The sequence below is a fragment of the Ochotona princeps genome, chromosome 2 (assembly GCF_030435755.1).
Source record: "Ochotona princeps isolate mOchPri1 chromosome 2, mOchPri1.hap1, whole genome shotgun sequence".
Taxonomy (NCBI): Eukaryota; Metazoa; Chordata; class Mammalia; order Lagomorpha; family Ochotonidae; genus Ochotona; species Ochotona princeps.
The window spans coordinates 14,200,424-14,221,013 of record NC_080833.1 but is presented as its reverse complement, the minus strand read 5'-3'; the positions used below and the strand labels follow the sequence as shown (position 1 = coordinate 14,221,013).

Genomic DNA, 20,590 nt, shown 5'->3' with positions numbered 1-20,590 from the left:
ATTCAAGTCCTGGCTTTACTCTGGTCCCCGCTTTGTCCTGGCAGGCTCAAGTTCTTGGGTCCCTGGTGCAACCTGCCCAAGCAGTGGATGTTGCAGGCAATAGAGTATTAGAACAGTGTAACTTCATGAAGGTAACTCTATGTGCCTCTGACACAAACTGCTGCTTGTCTTCTAGGAAACAATTATGGGGGAAGAAACCTTTCTCAGTGTGGGAATATTAATAACCTTTTTCATTTTTACTTTTAACACTTGGCCATAATTGGGTTGGGCAATAGATTTGGTCATTACCCCTAGACATTCATTGTTTTCTAGTTGCAAGACTCAGTTCAACAATATATGACAATTCCCAGGACTAGATTATGTTTTCTCAGCCAAAAGAAATAAGACTAGAAAAGAGAGAAGTCCCAGTAGCCTTCCGGTTAATTTAAACCTGGCCCTTAGGAAGGCTTGACTTGTTGATACATGACCTGGGAACAGTGGCTGACAGTGATGACTTTGCTAAGTCTTTTAGCTGAGAGCTGAGTGGCCCAGCCTTACCTTTTGTTTGTTTCGTTGTTCACACCCATTCCAGTGGGGGAGGCCTGCAAAAAAAAGTATGCATTGTCCCCCAGTTCTCTGCCTGCCCCTCTCCCTCCACCAAGGAAGTTCCCAAGGTGCATGGAGGATTACTGACCCCATGGGGTGTTCCCTGTGGACTGAGCCTTTTGTACGCTCACATCTTTCTGTGTGTTTAGAACCCGTACATTGTTTTGTTCAACTGTATTACGGGTCTCAGTATTTTTTTTATGCAGACTTTTTTCCTTTTATGTTGTCACAGATCATGCATGCATTTTCCGTTGCGCCTTTTGATCAAAATTTGTCCATTGATGGAAAAATTTTAAATGATGACTGTGCTACCCTTGGCACCCTCGGCGTCATTCCTGAATCTGTCATTTTGCTAAAGGTAAGTAATAGCACCTTAACTCTAGGTTTCGGGTAACACTCTGCAGTGTGGTAACAAGTATTCCGAGCAGGGTGTGGTTTCAGAGACTGCAGTGAGCTTTTTCCAGCTTCCGGGATTCCCCAGCCCTGGCTGAGCCACAAGAGCCATAGTGGAGGTCAGCACATCACTGGGTCTTAATCTTTTTTTTTTTTTTAAAGATTTATTTATTTTTAATGCAAAGTCAGATATAGAGAGAGGAGGAGAGACAGAGAGCAAGATCTTCCGTCCGATGATTCACTCCTCAAGTGAGCCGCAACGGGCCGGTGCCGGTGCCACGCCGATCCGAAGCCGGGAACCTGGAACCTCTTCCAGGTCTCCCACGCGGGTGCAGGGTCCCAATGCATTGTGCCGTCCTTGACTGCTTTCCCAGGCCATAAGCGGGGAGCTGGATGGGAAGTGGAGCTGCCGGGATTGGAACCGGCACCCATATGGGATCCCGGGGCGTTCAAGGCGAGGACTTTAGCCGCTAGGCCACGCCGCTGGGCCCTGGGTCTTATTCTTGTGTGACACAGAGTTGCATCACTAATGGCACCGCAGCATCAGCAAGTACCTGTCCCCAAAAGTCAAGATGCTGGCTTCCTCTAAGCAGGTGTTTAGTCTGCCCCTGCCAGGGCAACTGCAGGTGGGACTGTAGCTATGTCCTGAAGAGTGTACTAACGACACCAATGTCTACAACTTTCCCTAAAAATTCCTGCACTGTCCCCTAGAAAAAAGTTCCTCAGACTTACCCTGCATGTTAGAATCTGTATCTGTTACAACAATTATAAAAATTCCTGCTGTTGTCACTGGCATTTTAGAAGTTGTTTTAAACAGTACCTGTGGGTTCACCCTCCTTCCTAACCACAGTTCAGTTGAATTACTCGAACTCGTATCTAGTAGAGCACCCCGTCCTTTCCTCCTGGTTCAGAATAGTGGTGTAGTCTCCTGCATCCAAGGTGCCACTGCCACCCAAGGGTTGTGGCTTTCAGCTTTGTTTGGATGATTTGCATATGTAGATGTGGGAATGGAACCCCCAAATCTAAACCTGAAATTTATGCTTCCTTCTGCTACACCTTATACATATAATGTTAAGGTCATTTTACCCAGTATTTTATCCCCTGTATTGTTACTACCATCTGTCACCAGAGGTCTCGTGTGGGATTTTGCGATTATTAACATCATGTCAGTTTTGGATTTCATCATTTTGGGTCAGGGATGCTCAGCCAGTCAAGGGTAAGACATGGGTCTCTCGTGATGGTCAGTACCCAGCTGACTTAATGGGATTCTTACCCACAGTGTGGACTTGGGCTTTGGATTTGGTAGGTACAGCTGCTGTTTTGCAGTGTGGAGGTTTCTGAGACATTGTCAAAGAAAAATTGAATCAGCTTCATTAGCCAGATCTGCCTCTCCCCAAGGGCCTAATTTAGTCTTCTGCCCTTGCCTCTTGTTTCTTGACGGCCCGAAGGCTCCCAACTATGCCAAGCATGGCCTCCTCACATGGCAGGGTACGTGTCAGGTCTTAAGCTCTGAAATGCACACTTCCCACAATCCCAGGTCTGCTGTAATAGTTAGGCGCTAGAATAAGGCCGACCCACGTTTGCTGCTGTTGCCATCCTACCACCTCCTGCACTTGGCTCACTTGGCATTTTTTCTGGAGCTGTAGGAGCTGTAGAATGATCTTGAAAACCTGTTGAGTATCTGGAGCTTAATGACCCTGTCCAAACTGCTAGAAATGGCGCACATTACAGAGTTTCTGCTTCACAGGGCAGCTAATCTCACCCTAAGCTCAGATTCAGTGTGGGCTTCTGTGCTCAAAAGGGAATCTGGGCCCGGCGGCATGGCCAAGCGGCTAAAGTCCTCGCCTTGAAAGCCCCGGGATCCCATATGGGCGCTGGTTCTAATCCCAGCAGCTCCACTTCCCATCCAGCTCCCTGCTTGTGGCCTGGGAAAACAGTCAAGGACGGCCCAATGCATTGGGACCCTGCACCCGCGTGGGAGACCTGGAAGAGGTTCCTGGTTCCTGGCTTCAGATCGGCGCGGCACCGGCCCGTTGCGGCTCACTTGAGGAGTGAATCATCGGACGGAAGATCTTGCTCTCTGTCTCTCCTCCTCTCTATATATCTGACTTTGCATTAAAAATAAATAAATCTTTCAAAAAAAAGGGAATCTGGCATTTTGTTCTTGATACTGACAGAAAACAGAGGGGTAATTTTCACCTAATTGGTGTTTTGAGAAGATCAGCCTGCTTTCCATTGTACCTCTCTACCACTCCTGACATGTTCACTCTCTGATTCAGTCCATTTTAGTAGCCACAGGGTCTCTAAACAGTTCAACTTCTGACAGTGTTTTTGCACCAAGAGTTCTCCAGTGATGGGTCTAGAGCCACAGGCTCTCGTTGGCTGTGGTTGGAGCCGAATCCACCACTGCACTGGAAGGTGCTGCTCATCTGGCACGTTCTTCCTCGCTGCTTTCATTTCCTGGGGTTTTGAATTGTCTTCATTTTTTTCTCCCTAGGCTGATGAACCAATTGCAGATTATGCTGCAATGGACGATGTCATGCAAGGTAAAGATGAATTTATCTTCCTTGTGTAATTTTGACTGTATGTTGTTAAATTAGAATCTTAGGAGATTGTCTTGAAAGATCAAAGAACGAGGGAAAGGTATCTACAATAATTTAGGAAAGGAGCAGAGAGGTGAATATTGGTTACTTTGCCAACCCAAGAATGCATCCCCTGGGCTAGATCCGTGAAGCTGCCAGAGTGGCTCAACAGCCGCAAAGAGCGCCACGTGAGGAGGGCGCCTTAGGAGCCGGGTGTATGCGACGGGAGTAGCTTACCTAGCAGTGAGGGAGTCAGTAAGTAGGAGGCCAGCATGCTACTTCAAAATAAAGACCTTTAATTCTGGAAGAAACTGCTGCAAGAGTCAAGGGGATTTCTAGAAGGTGAGCGGGAAGAGAGGGAGAGAGCCTGGTTCTCCAGGAGGGCGAGCAGGTGTGTTCTCAGGCCACTCCTTACATGCTGCCCTGCTGGTATTGACCTTTTAAAATGGTGCGTGTGTGTTACTTTGATAAAAATAAACACAAAGATTGACGCCATCCATAACTTCTGGCATCACCCTGCCAGGTGACTGAGGCAGTTAAGAAGCTATTTTTAACCTTTTCATCTTTAGGCATTGAATTGATCTTATTACGGTCTGTCATGACAGGCTTTTCAACTTGGAATTTTTTTCTTTTTTCCTCCCCCTTTTCCAGTTTGTATGCCAGAAGAAGGGTTTAAAGGTAAGTTACATTTGTCATGTTCTGTTCATGAATGTCAAGAGTCATACTGTAATTTTCTATTAAAGTAAAGGCTGTAATTTGATTTTAAATTTTAATTCAATCTGAGTCTCATGACTGAAATTAATTTTAGTTAAATGCATTTATTATTCTCCCTTCATTATCTTGCAGCACTCAGGCCTCTCTGGGTATCCCTTGTGTCAGAGGTCCATCTCGCTTTCTCTCTTTTTCCTATTATGGGCGGATGGAAAGTTAGCACATGGAATCCCAAGATTTGTATCTAAACTTTTTTAGTTTCTCCTATCTCAGGGCAAAACCATTTATGAGTAACTGTTTAGAATTAGTGATGGAAGAATTTGCCTTAATTATAGATTCCATAAAAAGCTTTAATTACTACATTTAGAGTGAAGGTACTTGTGAGACTGTTGCTTCAGGTAGAGGCCCGATGGCGCCGTGTCCTACATCTTGGTCACTGCAATAATGCACACCAGTAATCCTCATTGTCAGGTGCGTGACTGTGGCATTTACAGATTTACCAGCTTTTTTTTTTGTGGACCACTCTGTGATAATCCAAAGAATGAGTTTGCATCAGTTACCAGGGCTTCTGGGCTAAAGCAAGTGAGCGACAAAGCCACCAGCCCACGGTGAGCCACCCCTTAGGTTTAGTTGTGTTGTGTGCACGTCACTGCCACAGAGGAGCACTGAGGTGATCGGAACAGATCACGTGAAAGCATCGGTATAATCAGATTTCCTTGAAGATACATGTAGGATCCCCGTGGCTTTCAGCGGGAACAGGATGTAGCCCGAAATCTATGTGTGGCTCTTTCCTGCACTACCCCGGGGGGACTCCTGGGTGCTCGCTGAGGGATACGTGCATTTACAATGTCTGCTTCACAACTCTCCCTGTGTTTCTCTTCCCAGGTACTGGTCTACTGGGACATTGATCTTTGAACACTTGCTGACTGCTAAGAAATGACCAGAAAGGAAGAGGACATGTTAGGGCATTGAAAAAAGAAAAAGGTGAATTTTGAGAATTAAACCATTACCTGACTCTTCGAGAAGGCAAAAATCCATTCAGAAGTGACTGTCCCAAATGCCTTATGTCGAATAAAGCAGATTGCACTGATGGATATCAGACTTGAAGGAAATGTTTCAGATTTTATATTTAAGGGGGTGGTGGGTGGGAGGGGACAAGTGAAGACTGAGCGACTTTAGTAGCAGTGGCAGTAAATCATGTTTACATATGAGATTTCTAGTCATGGGAGGGAATAAAGCTCTGTTATATTTCCTTGCTGAAGTTTCATACCAGTCACATTGGTCCATAATTTGTATCACGTAGATGGGATGACATTCTGCTTGGAACTAAAAGTAATTCTTTAGAGAAATAACCTGCTTACCAATACCTGTCTTTGACTCATATTCTACTTTCAATAAAGCATGAAAGTGAAGAACTCGCTGTAGTTGTGGAAAATGTCTTCAGATTTAGACTCTTCTGTGTGTTGGCCACAGCCCCTCCACACCCACCCCCTGAAAATCCATCCCTGAGGCTCCTGCGGTGAGCAGGGCATTGTGCCGCACAGCTGGCTTCAAAGGCTTTTTGCTTAGATGCCTTTCAGAAAAGGCAGCATCTTCCTGCAGTCTGCGCTGTTGTGCAAACGTGGGAATCAGATACACCTGCACATTTGAAAACGCTGCCCGCTCAAAGAGGAAGTTGGACTGAAATAACAAGGCTGGTAGCTGTTTGCTCTTGTCATACTCCAACTCTGCTGTGCTCTTCAAAGTGTTTTCCTAGCCCACTTGGTTCAAGAGAGAAAGTATGCAGATGGGGTGTGCTGTTTTGTCCAACTCGGGATGGTTCTTTGAAGCAAATAACAGGAACGAATAGACTTGACAACACTGAGGAGTTTTTAAGTGGAACGTAAGGCGAATTTATGTATTTAAAAAAAAAAACCAAAATGTCTTCTGTTGAACACATCTGTGTTTCTGAGTGAGGTGGCGGTTCAGGCATCTCTCTTATGGACACTTTTTGACCTTGGGTTTGTGCTTGGTGTTCCCCACCCCCACCACACCCTGCTTGAAAAATTAAACAAATAGACTGGGAAGGCAGATTTCAGTTCGAGGCCCTGTAACCTTAATGGTAACCCTCTAGAGAGTACCTTTATCAGGGTAATTATGGTTGGTTGGTGTAATCCTGAGTTGGGGTTTGTACCTCTCCCCCTCCCCCCGCATTGTGCTTTTCCTGGGCACCCTGGGGAGTCGTTGGGTGTCTGATGAGCCTGTGTGGGATAGCAAGAGCTGTACACTGTAGCCGAGGGCCCCCAGGGTCAACTTGAGGCTGGGCTTATCCTCCCCCACCACACAGCTTAGACCTTAAAGGCTGTGTAAGGTCCCTGCGAAAGCTGCTTCCTGTGCCTTAACTACACAGCCGCCCGTGAGCCAGGGAGCTTTTTCTGCGGATTGACCTGAACATGGCAGGAGCCCCCAGATTTCTGTAATGTTTTCTCTGACTTGCTGCTGGTACAAGTTGCTCAGTAATCTCAGCGCAACTCCCTGTGCTGTCCAGCGTCTGTCCTCAGAGCCTCTGAGCTCCCTCCTTTCTGACCAGCAGCTTTCCGTGTTCTGCAAGTGCTGTTCAGAGTGTCACCCAGGTTCCAAGAGCGCTGAAACAGCAATTCCAGAATTCTGGTCGCCGAGCTCAGACCCCTGAGCATTGGCCTCTTAGCTACCCAGAGTCAATAGGGCAGTGTGGACGTGTGGCTGTTGGTGTCACACTGCACCTCCTTACCACCTCATACAGGGAGAACAGGTACAAGGTGTAATTCTAAACCTCAATCTGCTTGCCTGCTCAGCTGTGATCACACGTTCTCCCTGCTGGGCTTTAGTGCCAGTGGGTGGCTCTGCTGCCTGTCTCCCATGGCAGGCACTGTGACGCTTCAAGCTCTCCCCCTTTGGATTTCTGACTACTCTTTAATCCTGGAGTCACATGTCCAGTGTGCTGTGCTGGCACACTTTGTTACCATTGCCAGAAGTACACGTGGCCATTTGGCTGCTTTCGTTCCCAGGGGAATAAATATCCTGTGTATTTATGAAGCTCGTTGCTTCATAAGTGAATGTCTCTTTACTTTTGTGGAATCCTAATCCAAAGTGGGTTTTTTTGTTGTTGTTATCTTAACTGTCCAGTTGATGGGTGAGATTGGTCAGACTCTAGTTAATATTAGAAGCTAATGCTCAGATTGAATAACCTGTTTTAAATACCAGAGAATAGTTTATCTCTGTCTAAACAAACCACTGAAGTAAAATGAGCAGGAAAGCCTGTCTTTCCTGTCCTGGAGCTGTGGAGCAGGAGCCCAGCGGTGCTGTGCACTGTCAGTATTAACAGGGCACTGAGGACAGTGCAGGAAGAGATGCAACACACCACCCAAACCAGCCTGGTTCTTGATTGTAGCCAAGCAGGCTGGCACAGCCACTGGGGGGCAGGTGTAGAAAGGACACATTTTGCAAGTTGGGTCACCTGTGTCCCAGATAATTCCACCATTTGCCTTGAAATCAGGAAGCACTTCCTGTTGCTTGGCCTGCCTTTGCTCATCTCTACAATGGCAGTCCATTGCCTCACTTGCCCTCCCTATCTCAGCAGCAGTCCTGTTCGGGTAAGATGCTCTATGGCAGTCTACATCGAAAGCCTAGCCTTTCTGAGAGAACTGTGGAAACTTTTTAAAGCAAGTCTTCCAAAAGAGGCCTTGTAACCACATAACCAGGTGTCTGGGAGCTTTGTACCACACCTTTGCTGGTTGTCCCCAGGGTGACCCATTACATAAATCTGCTTGGTCACGAGGACAATATAGTTGGTCACACAGTGAGCCTTAGGGAGGGCAGAGAGGGAGAGTGTGTGTGTGCACACGCACCATATGTATTTGTGATGGATGTTCCTTTCCCCAAGGGCAGCTTCCCATTTTCATTGTCTGCCGAGAACATGGAGAGCAGAAGTGTGAGTTTCTGCAGACCCCAGGCGATGCACTGCAGTGCAGGTGACCAAGCCCAGCAACTCAGAGGGCAGTTCCTGGTGTGAGCATCCTACTTGTCCTTGTTTACCCTTGGAAATGGTGAATGCTGTTTGTGAGTGAAAACACAGGATGGGTGTTTTTGCATGTGTGCCCCACTCCTCCCCAAATAAACCGCAGAATCCGTGCTACCAAATTAAGCATACTGCTAACCAACTAGATCCTCATTCACTGGTAAGGCTTAAGTATCTTCTTGGAACCTCCCTGGGAAGGTGCAGGTCGTGCAGATTGTCTCCCTGTGACTTCCTTGGAATGAGACAATCTCATCAAGATGACAGGTCTGACTCTGGCATCAGCTTGCTAACAAAATGGAGGCTTTGCTGTGTTCCAACCCACAGAGGCGGCGCCAGGGTTCCTGCAGGAGTGGGTCCTGCTGCTGCATGGCCCCTGGCCTTTCCTACCCAGGGCCTTTCACCCTGTCATTCTTGAGGCTGTTGTCTGAACTCCCCCTGAATTGGCCCTAAGAGCTTGTCCTACATAATTACAGTATTGATCTCAAATAGAGAACATCATCTGTTTCCTCGTAGCATGCCTTTAAAAAAAATTTCAGAAATCCTGCTTTCAAGGACTTGCAGGCCAGGACCTTTGAAGTGAAATTGCTCCCAGACAGGGCGGGAGCCAGCCTTCTAACACCAGCCTGAATGGCTGTGTGAATTCCTGATCTGCTCTAGTGCTGCCAGGCAAGACAGGCCCTGAGCCACAGGAAGTGGGGGACACTCCAGGGAAGCCAAAAGGCGGAGGTGGACCGTTGCCGGCTGGCACTGGGGCCTTTGCACAATTGTATATGGGTTTTCTTGCCCTGTTCCCCGCTGGTGTTTTGTAACCCAGGGAACGCCAAACTGCAGGCTCAGCCTTTTGTGATCTTGGCTGTGCCCCTTCGAGCTTCACTGTTGTCTCTAAAGGAAATTAGATGTGTGGGCATTGTCAGAGGTGATGGTGACACACAGAGGAGCCAGTGCAGTCCCTCACAGCCAGCAGTCCTGGAGGAAGTACCTCAACTGTATCTGGAAATTGTCCATGGGCACTGCCGTAACCACTTGGCTTGTGCGTTTTGTTGCTGGTTCCCCGTGTGACAGGCTGTGAGCACCTGGAATGCTGGGACCCGTGTGCCCAGTTTGTCTATAAGTTGGGTGCCACAGTCAGTGTCAGGCTGGTTTTAACTTCACACCTAAAACCACTCCATCCCAGAAACTGGATTGTCTTAGCAAGTATGGACCGGTCCTCATGCCCCAAGACAGTCCCCACAGCTTGCCGCAGTAGCGTTGACAGAAAAAGTCAGCAGGCACTTTGGGACACCCAAGTGGTACTCCTTGCAGCAAGAGCTCAGGTGAGAGCTCTTTTCTTTTTTTAAAGATTTATTTTTTATTGGAAAGGCAGATATACAGAGAGAAGGAGAGACAGGAAGATCTTCTGTCTGATGATTCACTCCCCAAGTATCCACAATGGTCGGTGCTGCGCCAATCCAAAGCCAGGAGCCTGGAGATTCATCCAGGTCTCCCACACAGGTGCAGTGTGCCAAGGCTGTGGGCCATCCTTGACTACTTTCCTAGGCCACGAGTAGGGAGCTGGATGGGAAGTGGGCTGCTGGGATTAGAACCGGCACCCATATGGCGAGGACTTTAGTCACTAGACCACCATGCAGGCTCATTGGTTTTTTTTTTTTCTTCCAGAAAACTAGAACTTTCTCACTGTATTCCCATTCATGATTCAAAGCCCTTTGTGCCCCAAGCCTGTGTCCCTCAGCATCTGCAGGGATCCTTCCACCCGGTTGGGGGCTCCACTCCCCTGACGAAAATGGCCATCTCCCATACCTCTTCAACTGTCCCATGCAGCCCACCCTTTGCTCTGCCAGGCCCTTCCCCACCTCATCAGTGCTTGGTAGGCAAAACCCTGAGGGCGTTCAGCCTTGGGTCTTCTGCTTTCCTGGTGGACAGGCCAGGCGCACTCTCCTCTTTTAATCTGGCTGGGCAGGGCGGGGCTCAGATGGGCTTTATTCCATACCCTGCGGCCTCAGGCACTGTCTGGGGGTTGCTTCTGAGCCACACCTTGTCATTCTCCAGCCTTCTTGGATGTCAGGGAAAAAAAATTTAGGCCAGCTTTTAGTTCTCAGCACTTGGAAGGTGGGGTGGTGGCTGGGTCACAATGCATTAAGTGTTGGAAAGAAGATGCTTGTGCCTACAGGCAGCCATGCATGAGTGGTCATCCCTGAGTGGTTTGGATTGAAATAGGACAGGGAAAGCAAGACTCCAGGGCCTTTGTCTAGTCTTCCCTTCAGTAATCTGGTGCCTTGCCAGGCTATATGCCCTGCCCCCTCCCCATGGCATGTGCTGCCTTCTCCCCAGGGGCGCTGGCAATCTCAGAAGGGTGCTCCCCAGGACAGAAGAGATGCTAAGCCTCTTGTATTAAGGAAGGTTTTGTTTGGTTTTGGTTTTTGTGAAGCAGAAAATGCTGGGATTGAAAAGCTCCTTGGTTATCACAGAGAAATAGACGTGGCACACAGAGCCCTTGTGCTTTGGTCTACGCAGCCAGGGTCAGGCACATTTAGTCCCCCATTGCTAATGGACTCTATTTGCTAATAGGTTCCAAGGTCCTTGACAACCATGGAGTGTGTGGGCCCAGATCCTGGGAGGGTTGGAACCATGGAAGGTCACACTGCTGAATCATGGGTTGGGTTCCTGCCTGCCTGCGTGCTTTTCTCTCTTCTATTTATTTGAAAAGCAGTTACAAAGAGAAAGGAGGAGAGAGAGCTTCCATTCACTGGTTTGAAACTCCCTAAATGACTGCCAGCATCTGGGGTCAGACCAGGTGGAAGCTCAGAACCTGGAACTCCAAACAAGTCTCCCGTGTAGGTGCAGGGACCGGAGCACTTGGGCCATCTTCTCCTACTTTCCCAGGTGCACTAGCAGGGAGCTGGATCAAAAGTGGAGCAACTGGTACTCCATATGGGATACCAGTGTTGCAGGCAATAGCTTAACGCACTGAGCCACAATGCCAGCCTGGCTTGCGACGTTCCTGCACCACCATGGCCACCTCCTGTCCATGCCTCTGGCTCCAGGGAAGCCCCTCAACAATGGAGTGTACATCAGCAGTGCCTTTCTGGTTAGACTCTGGCTCAGCATGCGGGAAAGCAGCCTCTTTCCAAGGAGGAAGACTGCAAGTAGCGCTTGTGGTACAAAGCTGCTGGAGGATGGATGGAGGTGGTTTGGTAAAGAGGACGCTGGAGTGTGCACCCCTGTGAGACAAGCCAGCCTGGTGCATGTGGCCTGGAGACCTGTAGGCACACTCCTGTCATTTCCCAGGAAAGACCCATTACCCCAAGCATCTCCCAGAACTGAACCCCTTCTGTAGCCTCATCAGCAACTCCCCTTTGGTTCTGCATTGTCATGACCAGCAATGTAGTCCTGGTCCTGTTGTGGGCAGAAAACCGAAGCCTTCTGCCCAGCCCCGTCCCCTGCCATGGGCTGGGGCTGGAGTGGGGGCCCCACAGTGAGCAGGTGGTGCTCCAGCCGTCTGTCCCCAGAGCCTCAACATGGCCTCTTACAACTGTGCAGAATATCTGGAGCCGAGCCACACCAGCAGCGGTAAAGCTCATCAGAGCTCCAGGAGCTTGGGACTGGAGCAGTCCATACCCCCAGGCTGCTCCTGTGCTCACAGAAGTTTGAGAAACCCTGAGCTGGGCCTCTTCGCCACCCACAGCTCCAGGAACTGCCAGAGAAGCACTGGGAAGGGCCAGCACCGCATCCCCCTTCCCCTCTGCCTGTTCTCATTTGGGGAAGGGGGGTGATGGGGGTGAGACATTTCCTGTTACTCTCCCTTGGGGTGAGAGTCTTGGCTGGGAAACCTGGCCCTGGTCCCTGGCTGCTGTGGGGAGCAAGTATCTGATCCTCTGGAGTCTGATGTGAGAGCTGCTGAAGAACTCAGATCTGGGGGGAAAAGCATGGCCCAGCACCTGCTGAAGCACCAGTGCCTGACCCAAGGCCTCTCGCTGCGTGTCCATCGGGCTCCCTGGCCCGCTTGTTCTGAGAGAAAGGTTTCTATCTAGCCCTCTGTGGCCTCAGTCACTAGGACAAGGTGAGATCCAATCTCACTCTAATCGGAAACGTGCAGACTTAGTAATGATCCCAGAGCCACACCCTTGCCCCTCACAGCTCTGACCTCACAGACACGATGCTGTTTCTGTGGACTTGGAGGGAAGCTGGCAGGAGCATAGGAAGTGGGGGACGGGGAGTGGCAGGAGGAGCCTGCGGCTCTGCCCAGCATCACAGAGGTGTGCCAGCCCAGCCCAGGTCCTGGCGCTGCTACCTTGCTGGGTGACCTTGGGCATCTTCCCTCTCCCTGGGTCTCGGAGTTGCAGTCACCTTACTTGGGTTTTCACCTTGTCCTGACCCCATTTTCCTCCTGCTGCTGTCTCCACCGTGACCACCACATTCCTGGGCGAGCTGCCGGGTCCAGGGAGATTCCAAAAGCCACGGAAGGGCAGGGTTGGCCTTGGGTCCCTAGAGCAGATTCGCCTGGGGTGTGTCTCCCGCTAGACTCCGTCACCCCCACTTGCCCCAAAGTTGTTTTCGTCGTTCCCCTGGGGCACAGATTCTCAGCCAAGCTGTGGTAACCCAGGTCAGCCCTTGCCTCCCTCTCTGGTCCTCAGTTTCCCCACCTGTAGGATGGGGACAAGGAGCGCCGCCGCGCCCGCGCCCAGCTCGGGCTCCGCAGTGAGGGGGGAGCGGCGCCGGGAAGGAGCGCTCGGCGGTCACGTGACGCCCCCTCCCCGAACTGCGGCGGTGGCGGCGAGCGCCGAGCGCGTCCGAGCAGAGCTGCAGCGGCCGCCGCGGGCACCGGAGTGCCGAGCCCAGGACACCCCCGGTCCCGGCCCGCGGGTGAGTGCGCCCTGCCCAGGCTGCGACCCTGCGGAGGGGAGATCGCTGGCGTCCGGGGTGCCCTGCAGCCCGCCTCCGGGACCTCGCTGGGGCAAGCCGGGCGGGAGGCTCGGGGGACGCGCGAGCGAGGACCCGGGCCCCGGGAGTGCAAGGGGCGGTGCGGCCCGGCTGACACAGCCTCAGGCTTCAGAGAGGCCGCGGCCGAGCTGGCTGGGGCCCCCGCCTGTGGGGATTGGTCCAGGCCGCAGGCGGGGGGCGCGGGTCCCACCCCCTGGGTGGGCAGGTGGGGAGTCCCGTTTTCTGCTGTACAGGAGGAGGGGCTCCTGGGGCAGAGGCGTGGAGGAGGGGTCCGGCAGACAGCGTCTGGGGAGGGGCTCCGGGCCCTGCACCCCCATTTCCAGGGAGAGGAGCTCCAGGCCTCGGAGGATGGAAGTAGGGGTCTTCAGAACCAATGGTCCCCAGCGGAAGGCAGTGATGTCCTTGCGTCCCCAGGGACAGAGCGCAGTCCCCCGCCGCTGTTCCTGACCCGCCCAGGAGCAGGGCGTACGCACCACGCAGTCAGGCACTTCTCATCACCCCCTGGCTTACTAGACGTGTGAGGGCGGTGGGAATTCGCAGGGCTATCTGCAGGGCGGTCTGCAGGCGCTTGGGCACCACTGGGCTTGGCGAAGAAAGCTGGTGCAGACATACACCAGAAGCTCACCCCCTTCACTCCACCCGCAGAACCCCTGAGTCCTTGTTGGGGCCACAGCCCAAGCCGAAGGTGGGCTCGGGAAGCACATGGCATCCCTCACATAGCACACTGATGTGGCCCCAAGTTCCTCCTTCCCCAGCCTGACCTGCGGGAGGGAGGGGCATGGACTGAGTTCCTTGGAAAGCCAGGGAAAGGCAGAGCAGAGAGGGCATCCAGAACCTTGCCTGCAAGGGGGCTGAGCCCCAGGCTCCTGCTCCTCTTCAAGGGGCTGGAGTCCCTCCTCTCTTAGGCTGTTGAAGGAGACAGTCTGGGGACAGGGGTGGCCCTGAGTTTCCTTGCTAATGAGAGAAAACTTGAGCCAAAGGCATTGCTGAAGGGAGTGGGGGAAGTGTGCTCAGACCCTGAGATCTCCCCGCCAGGCCACACGGGCCTGAGGCTGGATGCGGCCTGACTCCCAGCACCACTGGCGGTTGGTAGGTGTGCTCTGGTGGCCTTGGGCAGAGCTCCAGAGCGATGACTAATCCTCAGGTGGCACAGCACCTTCCCCACCGCAGCTGTTTCCAGGCAGGGGCTGGGGTCTTCAGTTGAAGAAACTGAGACTGGGCAGATTACAGAAACTGCCAAGGTCACCAAGTTGCATTGGGCTTGGGGCTGGAAGCCATTGTCCAGCTCCTGCTGCAGGAAACCCCCCAGCAGCGAGGTAGAGGGGGAAGCAGGGTCTGCTTGATTCAGACCTTAGGCTGGAGGCAGGAGGGGCTCAGGTGGAGGGGAGCATCCAGAGTCTGGGCTTGCCTTGCCACCCTTCCCGTATCCACAACATGGCTCCCACCCTGGGACCCAGCTGTGGACCTCCCCAAGGTGCCTGCCTGGCAGGGGTCTCAGGAGACTCCTCTGCTACCTGCTAGGAGGCAGGCAGGGCACTCTCTTGGCCGCTTGGAGTATTCAGACTCTGCTTTTTGGCTTGGGGTCTCAGCTGCGCAGGCTTCAGCATCCCCAACTCGCCACCACCCACCCCTGCTCTGTTGTCAGTTTCCCTGGGCCAGAGTTGCTTGACGGGTTCGCCTGGCAGGTCTGCCTTCTGTACCACCTGCCCGTCCACATAGGCCTTTGTCCTGGCAGTAGGAGATCACTGCTGTGTGTACGCATGCGCAGACCCACAACCAACCAGACCAGAGGCATGGATGGTCTGGCCTACGAGGACACACCCAGGCCAAGCCCCTGCCCTGACTCCACCTGACCAGGAGCCACGAGACAGCCCCGCCTGGCACTGTGCACACAAGCAGATGGGGGTGCTGGCAAGAGAGGCACCTTCTCAGGGACGCACACGTGACACACACACGTGCAGGAAGAGACACGACAAAGCCCCACGTTCTTCCAGGTGAGCCCAGGAGACGTGCACACGCACCCACCCACGCCCGGGTTCCAGCAGGGCCCTGTTCCTCTGCTCCATCAGCTTCCCTCATGCGAAATGTGAACACCCCATCACCCTGGGGCTGGCTAGGGCCTTTCTGACCACCCCCTGCAAACCCATACACTCCCCTTTTTCTGCTCAGCTGGCCCTGAGAATGCTGGGGGGCCTCCTGCTATTTCTGCCTCCATGGATCCTCCTCTCCTATGCCCACCCCACTCCACCCCGGCCAAAAAACACACACACACCTACCTGTCAGGTTATTAGAGGAGCCTCTCCCCAGCTGTCCCTTGGCTGTTCCTCAAGACAGGACAGGCTCCAAGGAGTCCCTTGCCGTGTTTACCAGAGGCCTTGCCAAGTCCTGGTTTCTGCTTGCCACCCCCACGCCGCAGCCAAGCTGGGGCCAGCTGGTGCGCACAGAGGAATCCTCGGCACTCACCTTAGCTGGTAGAGCCTGTGCCAGGCTGGGTCCTGGCATCCTGGCCGTGCCTCTCAGAGACTGGCGCTGCTGGGCAGGCATTGCTGAGAGGTGCTTCTGTAGCCTGAGGGCAGACGGATGCCAAGGAGGGGCAGCACAGGGCTCCAGGCCCCACCACGCTGCCTTGGGTGCTCACACCAGTCTGGCCAGAGCAGTAGCTAACTCCCGTTCCAAGCACGGCCCTGCCTCTTGCTGGCTGTGTAGCACAGGCAAATAATTTTCCCTCTCTGGGAAGAGCTCCAGCCCCAGGAAGCAGTTCAGCCCAGCTGGGAGAGAGGAGAGTGAGAGGTGATAGCCTTTTCTGATGTGGGCAGATGTAGGGCTCTGCTGGGCAGTGTGGGGCACACAGGGCCCTGCAGGATCTCCTGTGGCTCAACACTGCACCGGATCAAACGGGGGATGCCAGGCCTGGGACTCCTCAGGTGGCCCCTGGGGTCAGCCTTGTGAAGAGCGAACCCCAAGGGCCAGGGGTTGCTGTGCTCATTCACGGCTGTACATATTTTTACCCCTCAAAAATATGCTCTGTTTTTAGGGCTAAAGACAGGCACTCGGAGGCAGTGACTCCGGGAGTAGGGTACTAAGACACCCCATCAGGGGTTCTCCCAAACAGCCAGCCTTACCTACTGGAAGAAACAACACATGCCCTTCTCGTCTGTGCATACCCACCGAGCATTTAGCAAACACACAGTGCATCCCAGGGACTGTGACAGACACTGGGGACACAGGTGACCGAGTGTGACATCCCTCAGTTCTGCCGCAGCTTAGTGTAATTCATTACTGCAGCCATGTCTCAGGCAAGGAGGTAGGGCTTGGCAGGGGCAGGAGGGGTCACTGCCTGTTCTGTTAAATTCCTCTGCCAGGAGCCAGTGTTGTGGTGCAGTAGGTTGTCACTGCATGCCATGCTGGCGTCAACATCCTGGCTGCTCCACTTCCCATCCAGTCTCCTGCTAATGTACCTGGGAGAGCAGTGGAAGATGGCCCAGGTGATTAGACCCCTGCCACCCACGTGGGAGACCACAGTGGAGTTCCTATCCCCTGTCCAGTCCTGCTTGTAGCTAGTTGGGGCGTGAATCCGCAGATGGAAGCTGTCTCTAAAGCTTGCTCTCCTCTCACTCTGCCGCTCAAGCAAATATATATACATATATTTTAATGCCTGACTGTGGCCCCATCTGGGACAAAGCTAACTTCAGTTCGGACTTTGGCTTTGCCACTGACTGGCTGTGCAACCTGGGCCTAATTACTGTGCCTCTCTGATGCTGTGCTTCCTGTCTGTGTAGGGTGGCCCTGCTACAACTGACTTTGTGGATGTGTCTTGATGGTTAGGAAGACTAAGATAGGCAAACACCCAGGCAGTGCCAAGCTCATTGTGGGCATCTGTCAGGGTCTGAGAGGACGTGGACCGGGAGCCAGCAGGAATTCAAGTCCAGACTCTGCTGTGTGACTGTGGAGAAGTCACTTACCCTCTCTGTACCTCATTTCCTTCTCTGTCTGGCGACGAGACAGCATGGTGAGGTCTCATGTGCCTGCCTCCGGACACTGTAGTTTGTGAAGGTCTCACGTCCTGGGTAGATTTTCATTTTTCCACTTAGAGGAAAACAGAAAGAAACCCAGAAGGAAAACCTGAAAAAGAATCTTTCAAATTTCAAAAATTTCTTTGTAACAAGAAAAGAATAAACTTTCTCTTTTTAAAGATTTATTTATTTATTATTTACTGGAAAGTCAGATATACAGAGAGGAGGAAAGAAAGAAAGGAAGATCTTCCATCTGCTGTTTTACTCCCCAAGCGACCGCAACAGCCAGAGCTGAGCCTATCCAAAGCCAGGAGTCAGGAGCTTCTTCTATGTCTCCCACACTGGTGCAGAGTCCCAAGACTTTGAGCCGTCCTTGACTGCTTTCCCAGGTCACAAGCAAGGAGCTGGAAAGGAAGCAGGGCTGTCAGGATTAGAGCCGGCGCCCATGTGGGATCCCAGTGCATGCAAGGCAAGGACTTTAGCCACTAGGCTACTGTGCCGGACCTAAAAATAAACTTTTTCTTTGGTACTCTGGGCAAGTAGGAGTTTTCCCCATTGGTTCCCATTTCTGAGACAGTTGGTATTGCTGTTGTCATGTGAGATGGGAGAATTTCCTCCGGAGGAGCCTGTGCCTAGCACACAACAGGTACAGGTGATGTGGTCATCCTCTTGGTCAAGCAAAAGGGCAAGAGTAGAGGCACCGCTGCCACGTGACTGGCCCTGGCTCCACAAGGGCAGGGCTGAGAATGTGACGTGGGCTGGGCTTCAGTGAGAGCTGCGTGGAAGCCCGAGTCTCGGTGGCCTTGAACACCAGGATGAAGAGGGACGGTTCCCAGGAGCCGGGCCAGCATCCCTGGCACGGACCGTTGAGCCTTCTGCAGGTTGGCCTTGCGGTACCTGGCCAAGCCCACCAGCCTGGAGAGAGGAGCCAGCTGGGCACAGTCGTCTCTCCTGTCTTATTATGCCAGGCTGCCCCCGCCCCCCGCCGGTTCCTCTGCATCTCATTTTCCCCAAGAGTGTAAAGGCGAGGCAGGCAGGGCGGCAAGGTGCCGGGGTGCTCAGCTGCTGAGAGCCAGGCCCAGGGCTGCCTCTGAACAGCACAGGAGAGCCCATATTCCCACCCTGTCAGTGTACTCCTGCAGGCTTTCCAGCCTCCATGGGCCCTGTTCATGTCTGCGGCAGGAGTGGATGCCTTTAGTTCTTTCCTCTCCTCTCCCTTCTCCTTTCCTCTCCTGCCTTCTCCTTTCCTTTTCTCCTCTCTTCTTCTCCCCTTCCTTCCATTTTGTTGTACACTTCTTATTTAGAGACCGGAGGAGGAGAGCACTTCTCTTCCCTGGTTCACTCCCCCAGCTGCCCACAGTAGCTGGGGCTGGGTCAGGCTGGAGCCAGGATCTCAGCACTCAGTCTCAATCTCTCACGTGGCAGAGCTCCAAAACCTTGGGCCACCACCTGCTGCCTCCCAGGGTGCACAGAATCATGAAGCTGGCATCAGAAATGAAGGCAAGACTCAAACCCAGGGACTCCAGATGGAGTGTGGGTGTCCCAAGCAGTAGCTGAACCACAAAACCTGATGCCTGGGAGTGTGTTGTGTGAGCCTTGGGTTTGTGTTTCTACGGGAGTCATGGTGTTCGTTGCAACTACCTGTTCTTTAGACTCCCCTGAGAATTTGGGGCTGCTAGCAAGATGTAGGGTGGGGGCAGTGAATTAGGATCAGGCTTGCATTCCACCCAACAGGCTGTGTGACCTTCTGAGGGTCACAGCAGCCTCGTGCCTGCCACACTAGGCTGCTGGGAAGGGCGAGCGGGCGGTGGAGGTGAGGCAGGTGAATCCAGCCCTCTGGCTCCTGAGATCTGGACCCCCAAATTTGTGGGGAGGATACCCCATCTCCACCTCAGAAGACGACCTTCTCCACACCCCTGTTCAAGTTTGGGCTATAGGGCTGCGTGGAGGGGGCTGAAGGAGAGTTACCTTGGCAGTATCTCCACGTGTGAGTCCAGTGCCAGCATGCTGTGCCAACCCAGACTCTGTTCCTTAAAGTAGGCCATGTCAGGCACCTGCATGGGGCTGATGGTGGACAAGGCTCTTACCCTCCCACCTCTTCCTCATTTTGGAGGTACAGAGAGAAGTCACCCTCCCCTGACAAACAGCTGCCAGCCCTTATGCCCACCCAGGCAGCAGACTAAGGGCGTCCCAGGGCTGATGTCCTGGCCCAGTCCAGCCGTGCCTCCCATGAGGGCGAGGTATGAAGTGCTGTGGAAGGATTCCCCTTGCAGGGCTTCTGGCCCCGGGGATCTGGGCGGAGCCAAGTCCCCAGGACAGACCTCACCCGTTCCTGTCACCTCTCTGCTTGAACAGGCCTGGCGGCTGTTGTCTAGTCTTCTCTGCCCTTGCCCAGGACTTGCGCTTTGGGGCCTGCCCCCAGGCAGTTGGTTTAGGAATCACAGAGCTGGCTCAGGGCCTTGGAGGGACTCCAGGGCAGGCAGGGCAAGGGACTGAGTGACAAGATACAGGCGGGAGCATTTCTGGAACTCTTCCAATGTGCCAGCTACTCTGCCAAGCACCTTGTACAGCTTGGTCTCCCTTGGTCCTCAGTGCAGGTGTCAGTGGCTCAGAGGGGACCCTGGGCTGATCCTTGTGAGGGGCTGGGCTCGAGTGTGGATCATGGGCTGTTGGACTCGGTGCCACTGCATGCAGAAGGAGGAGAGGATGAGCTGTGCCCTACAGAGTCAGGCAGCTCTGAACAGAGGATCAGGGGCTCTGCTCATCCTGCTGTCTCTATCAGTAGTGGGGGGTTCCCATGACTGGGCACCCCAGAACCTTGCCTATTACTTTGTCTGTCCCACACAGACCCCTTAGATCAGGCCCAGCCCATCCAATACAGAATGCAGCCCCAAGCCACATCACATGGGGTTTGAGAGGGTGACAGTCTCAGGGGAAGAGCCTGGGTGTACAGCCCTGTTTCCTCAGCTACAACTTGTGAAAGGGGACAGGAACTGCCACATGAGTCCTTCCAACCCCAAGGGCCTGGCACGCACCAGGCCACACTGATCCAAAAGCCCATGGAGTGCTGCCACCAGGCACACTCAGTCATTGTACAAGGAGGGATTGGAGGGGTGGGAGCGGTTGGTCTCTGTGGGCTCTTCTGCAGCTCGACGCTGAGGAGTCCTCCCCTTTCTGAGCCAGGACCACAGCAGAGAGGCTCAGAGAAGCCAGGAACTCTGGGACTGTCCATGGGAGCCTCGGCCAAGTCTCCCCCCCCCACACACATCCTCTTCTCCCAGGCCAGCCCTGGGAGCCTCAGGGCTGGAGCATGGAATCGGGAGCTGGGAACT

At 53.1% G+C, this 20,590-nt stretch overlaps 1 protein-coding gene across 4 annotated transcripts in view; it reads left to right on the top strand.

Annotated features, from left to right (window-relative positions):
- Positions 1-5,690, top strand: part of USP48 (ubiquitin specific peptidase 48) — a 65,908-nt gene extending 60,218 nt beyond the window's left edge. For all 4 annotated transcript variants that reach the window (XM_058676471.1, XM_058676474.1, XM_058676478.1 and 1 more), the window contains 4 exons: positions 818-943; positions 3,476-3,524; positions 4,212-4,238; positions 5,157-5,690. In XM_058676471.1, coding sequence (XP_058532454.1) covers positions 818-943; positions 3,476-3,524; positions 4,212-4,238; positions 5,157-5,179 — 225 coding nt within the window. In that variant the 3' untranslated portion in view covers positions 5,180-5,690. The remainder of the gene's footprint in view (positions 1-817; positions 944-3,475; positions 3,525-4,211; positions 4,239-5,156) is intronic.
- The last annotated feature ends 14,900 nt before the right edge of the window (positions 5,691-20,590 follow it).